Consider the following 6,070-nt stretch of genomic DNA (forward strand, 5'->3'; position numbering starts at 1 on the left):
TTACTTATTAATTTTTGCCAGTGTTTCATATAATACTTTTAAGAAAAAAGTGCCACAGGTTTAAACTAATAGTGATAGGGCTTCCTGTGTCAGAATAGGTTGAGAATAATTTTTTTTCCTTTTTTTTAATGTTTATTTTTGAGAGCCAGTGTGCATAAGTGGGGGAAGGGCTGAGAGAAGGAGACAGAGGCTCTGAAGCGGGCTCTGCACTGACAACAGAGAGTGCGATGTGGGGCTCGAACTTGCAACCCGTGAGGTCGTGATCTAAGTTGAAGTCGGACACTTAACTGAATGAGCCACCCAGGCACCCCGAGAATCATTTTTCTAAGGCAGCACTATCCAATAGAACTTTCTATGATGATAGAAGTGTCCTGTATCCATGTTGTACATAGGGTAGGTGCTGGTCACTTGTGGCTCTTAGGCCTTTGGAATATGGTTAGTGTGGTCCAGGGACTGAATATTTTATTTTAATAGCCACCCGTGGCTGGTGACTGTTATATTGGACTGCGTAGATGTTGTCTGGGTGTTACAGTAAACAATGGGGGACAGACAAAGGAGGGGAGAGCCTTGGCCGCCAGGCTGCTAGGTTTGAATGCCTTAGGGATTTTGAAAAAACAAAGATGGTCCCATCTTAAATCAGAAGATACTTTTTTTTCTTTCAAGTTTTAATGCTTTCTGTTAAAAAACCCTTTTAGTGAAGAGCAGTGGTCACAGAGACAGCTTAGCCCTAGAAATATTTTCACATGGAGCTCATTTTTCTATGGTAGGAATGCTTTAATTGGACATACATTTCTGAGAAACTAAAAGAACATCGACATATGTGACTGGTACTGTTGTCACAAGAAGTATAACCTATTGACAGTGTAAAAGAATAAAACATGTGTCTGGGTCCCATAAAAAACCTAAGTGTAACTAAGTGTAACAAGTTCTTCAGGATACTATAAATTATTAAAATTAACATGTTAGGATCTAGAATAATTTTTGAGAAATTACATTCGTAACCCAGGTCTACCCAAAAAATGCCAACACCACACACACAAAAAAACAAAAATTTGAAGGACCCTTATTTATTTCTTTCTAATTTCTATATTTAATCCCCCTGCTGGGGATCATAGGCATTCATTGATCATTCACATTACTGGTTATGTGCCTACTGTATGCTAGACACTTGTTGTAGCTGGACTGGGTGTGGGGAGGGGGAATAATGAATAGGACCATGACATTTGTCATCCCAGAGTGGGGTAGGGGAGTGGAAAGCGTGCCTGCAGTCACAGTGCAGTCAGACAAGTGCTCATGGGGCACAGGACAAGGATGGCCCACTTGGAATTAGGAAATGCTTTCAGATGAGGCGGCTATTAATTAGATTTTTGAAGAGTGGGCATTTGCCTGCTGATTGTACAGTGGAATGTAGATTAGAATGGCTGAGGGATTTCATGGTGGCTGTATATTTATCATGAGGGAAGGGATTACTTCTGTAGGTACAAATACTATTAGAAAAGGTGAATGCTAACGTCCAGTGTGCCATTTACTATGTGGTGGTGAATTCTGGTTGCTAGATCACTGCATTTTAGAACTTGCCAGAGGTTGTTCAAAACTCTCAGAGCATTCAGTTTGTGTCACGGATGAATTGTTGAAAATACTATGCATGAAAGGGTGGTAAGGACGGAAATGGAGAGGAGATTAAATATTATTGATAAAAAAATAGAGCCAAGATTAGAGCTGGTGAAAGATGGGAACTGTCTGCATTTTCATGTATAACTGAGAAGCTGATTTCCTGAAAAGATAGATTAAGAGTCATTGGATTGTTGATAGTTCTAGTATGATAAAAAAAAAAAAAATGTAATGCTAATTTCGTTGTACTATAATTAGTCTCAAATCTTTTTTTAATGGAGTTTTAAGACCTATTAACTGTAAACATACATAGCATTGACTAATGATAGGACACATTCATCTGTAACTTTGATTTAGTTAATTCTGAATTTCTCTTCTGAAGCAGGCCAATATCTTTGAAATAGAGTGTGAAATATTTTCCATTTCTGTTTATTTAAGATGCAGAAGATAAATGTGTAATAGAAGGCCACAACTGTACCTTTGTTCGTGACTTGAATAAAATTAAACCTTCGGGAAACACAGAAACACTAGGTAGGTGTTTTCTTTCTCTGCGTTTTTTTAAAGTTGAAATAGACCTTCCTCTTATTCTCCTTGTTTTATTTTCTTGCAGAATTACTACTGAAAGAATTTTTTGAATATTTTGGAAATTTCGCTTTCAATAAAAATTCCATAAATATCCGACAGGTAAATAATATTTTAATATTTGGTGATTAAGTATCTGGTCTTCTGCTGTACTAATACTGAATTAGTTTAGTTTACAAAGTACTCTAATGTGTTACTGTATTTCAACTCTGCAGTAATAGATACTAATAAGGAAATTGAAGCCTGTAGGAGCTGCCTAACTTGAATAAGATCAGTCACCTAATTATTTGGAAGAGCAAAAACCAGCTCTTTCAGCATCTAATACCACATCCTTCAAAATACAGAATATATTCTAAAAATGTTTCTGGAAAACATAATTTTATATACAGTTCTTTTTTTTTTTTTCTGAGAGAGAGAGCAAGCACAAGCAGGGGAGGGGCAGAGAGCAGGAGAGACAGAATCTCGAGGAGGCTCCACACAATCAACGCAGAGCCCGAGGTGGGGCTCGAACTCCAGAACTGTGCGCGGTCATAACCAGAACCAAGATCGAGAGTCCGACTGAGCCACCCAGCGCCCCTACAGTGTTTTTTTTTTTTTTTTTTAATTTTTATTTGAGAGAGAGAGAACGAGAGAGAGAACGAGAACAAGTGGGGGAGGGGCAGAGCAAGAAGGGGAGAGAACCTTAAGCAGGCTCCAGGCTCAGCTCAGAATCCGATATGCAGCTTGATCCCAGGATGCTGGGATCATGACCTGAGCAGAAATTGAGTCAGACCCTCAACCAACCGAGCCACTCAGGTGCCCTTATACAGTTCTTTCTAAACTGCTTTTGTGTTTGTGGAAGAAGTAGGATACACAGCCATGGAGGTTTTAGTGATTCTGTCAGTTTGAGCCCTAAATTTATTTAGGGAAATGAATTTATGATTTTGGTTCATCTGAGTAGCTGGAATGATAGACATTTTTCTAAAACAAGAAAATCTAGAGCAGAACCCTAGGCAAAATTTGTTCATGGTGCGGGATACTTGAGGTAGCTCTCTGGGTTTGTGTTTAGCATTTGGGTACTTAATTATAACCATTGTAAGACTGGCTACATAAAACACATCCTCAGGTATTTTTTTCTGTTGTTTCTTTAGCTCGCCTTTGTTCATTCTCGCCTAACTCTTATCCTGCTCATGGAGATTTTGTTTAACAGCGACAAAAAAAGTGTGGGGAAGGGCAGGGGAGGGGACACAGAGCTCTGAAATGCAAGCTAGTATGGAGTTAGATTCCATATGAGAAAAAGGTCGCTGATCATACGAAGTTCTTTATCCTTTTCGAACTTTACCCCCAGGGCTCAAAGATGATGGATAGGCAGGACCACTGCTGGCTAGGGCATGAGAGAAGTTAGGGAATCACTAGGTGCTGCTCACATTGGGGAATCTTGGCCATTTGCTTTGTAATAGTTGAGTAATACACGTGATAGCCTTTGAAAGAGGAAAAGCTTGTAGAGACTACTGCATCTGCTGGTCGTGTGATCACAGCTGTAGCATTTCTTTTACTTCTGTGAGATGTTGTTGTACCTGTTAGAGCCTCACAGAATAGAAGTTGGATCTTTAGGAATATAATAAGAAACTTCCAGTGTTTTAAAATGAATAATGAATAATCCTTTGTTCCTTCTCTTCCTTTCTGATTTTATACTTGGGAAACATTAATTACCGTATTTAATTTAAGGATTCTAATTTTGTGTGCTTCTATTATGTTTTTAGCAAGTCTTAAAAATAAGTGTCTTCATCTTATTTTCTGCTATTTTTCTTTGTCATTTTTTTTTACCCTTCCTAGCTTTATCCTGTTAGGTAAAAATTATGTTATTTTAAGAATACTTCTATTGGTTGACTTAGTTGAGGTGCCTCTCATCTGAGCATCATCATCCATAGCTCATAGACCTAATTTATTTTTCTCTAAAGAATAATCACAGAACTACAGTGGTAAAAAAAAAAAATCAGAAGTACATGTTCACATGACATGCACACATACCTGGTTCCCTTAGGAAAGAAATCCTTTACTCTGTAAAGTTCATGCTGGGATTTTACATGTTTTTTAACATTTTATTAAACCAAATGGTTGTTCTGTCTGAGCTTTTCGTGTATTTATGCATTTCTCTTCCTTATAACAATCTATAGGGAAGGGAACAAAACAAACCTGAATCTTCTCCGTTACACATTCAGAATCCTTTTGAAACTTCTCTCAACATCAGCAAAAATGTAAGTCAAAGCCAGCTACAAAAATTTGTTGATCTGGCCAGAGAAAGTGCCTGGATTTTAAATCAGGAAGATAAAGATCGGCCTTCCTCATCGAGGAGTCAGCCCTGGGGGCTGGCGGCCCTGCTGTTGCCGTCTGTCGTGAACAGCGCGTCTCTCGCCAAGAGGGTAAGGAAGAAGCCCGCAAGTGAAAGAATTAAAAGCCTGCTGGAATCCATAAAAAGTAGCGGTCCAGAAAATGCCACCAGCACCAACGGGAAAAGAACAGTTAGTACTCAGGCATGATGGCTCCTCCTCCAAGAACTGGTTTTCTGCGGTAACATGCTCCTTGGACTACCTGGAACCACTTTCCCCTGATCTTCTCATGGGGCCCCTTTCCGGTCTGAAGTTCTGGGATGGTTTCAGTCTGATAAGCCTCCTTTCCACCGGCACTTTGAGCTGTCAGCCACGAGGAACAGGTGGAAGGAGATCGGAATGTTCTTTAAATAAACTGTACAAAGAAAGTGGTAAAAATCCGGTTTCAGATCAAACCATTGTTGATCTCTAAATCCGTCTCTGGGTGGAAATCATTTAAAAGGACTTCTAGATATGTACGTATGTAGTCAGTGGATACAATAAAACTTCCGAATTTGCTAGTACTGTTTAGTATGTATTTTTTATTTTTTATTCTTCAAGCAAAGTACTGTACTCTTATTCACATATACATTAAAACAGGTTGGTAGTGATTTCCAAAAATGGTCATGTTTTTAAGATATGAGTGCGGACACTTCATTCACTGCATTTGAGCTATTCCAAGCCAGATCTGTAAAAATATTGGTACATTGTATTTTAAAATATTAGTCACTTTTGTTTTCAAAAATAAAACCCTGTTTCTACTATATATTTCCAATATTCTTTTACTTTTGAAACCTCCTTTCTTCCTGTTCGAAATAGAGACATATTGAAATAGAACTTCCATGACATTTCCTGTGGAATAATTTTCAGTTTTAGAAGCAAATAGTGCGGTGCTAGAAAACAGGGGACTGGAGCCAGCCTGGCTTCCTGGTAGACTGCTCAGCCTGTCCGGGGCCCCGTTGTTTCATCTGTCACAGGGGGGACGACAGTAGTGCCTACTTCACACATTGTTTTGAGTGAGGTACGTAGGAAAGTGCTAGGTCAAGAGCCTGGCACATCATACCTGTCACTTTTCTTTAGCTGTTACTTTTTCGTGTTTGTGGTGTGTAATTCTTGCTATTCAGAAATCAGATTTACAGTTTGTGGTGCTTTTCAAAATGGTTGCCCATCTAAATTTTAGGTCAGAAACTCTAACCTGTTTGGGGAACTCACTAATAGAATTGTTACGGAGCAAGTAAGTTCTGCACCCTCATGGCTCTGCTGTTTTGATTTCACATCTGAAACCAACAAACAGGTGTCAGTGTTCTTGTATACAGTTCTTTTAAAAGCTAGTTTTCATTTGTTCTTCAGTTAGGTTTACTCTGTTGGGCAAGAAATCTGTACTAAGAATTAAAAAGAGGTTTAAAAAGCATATTTGGTTTAGAGTTTCCAAAGGAAGTGATTTTCTGTTCACAGATATTTGGACATTTTCTTTGTAAAGTTGGACATTTTTTTTTTAAAGTCTAAAATGATCATTGAGGCACATAAAA

At 38.6% G+C, this 6,070-nt stretch overlaps 1 protein-coding gene across 1 annotated transcript in view; it reads left to right on the plus strand.

Moving 5' to 3' along the window:
• The window catches only part of MTPAP (mitochondrial poly(A) polymerase), a 32,064-nt gene extending 26,759 nt beyond the window's left edge, over nt 1-5,305 (plus strand). Inside the window, exons 7-9 of the mRNA XM_015074793.3 lie at nt 2,050-2,142; nt 2,222-2,295; nt 4,350-5,305. Coding sequence (XP_014930279.1) covers nt 2,050-2,142; nt 2,222-2,295; nt 4,350-4,712 — 530 coding nt within the window. The 3' untranslated portion in view covers nt 4,713-5,305. The remainder of the gene's footprint in view (nt 1-2,049; nt 2,143-2,221; nt 2,296-4,349) is intronic.
• Nucleotides 5,306-6,070: the final 765 nt, after the last annotated feature.

Source organism: Acinonyx jubatus, chromosome B4 (assembly GCF_027475565.1).
Source record: "Acinonyx jubatus isolate Ajub_Pintada_27869175 chromosome B4, VMU_Ajub_asm_v1.0, whole genome shotgun sequence".
NCBI lineage: Eukaryota > Metazoa > Chordata > Mammalia > Carnivora > Felidae > Acinonyx > Acinonyx jubatus.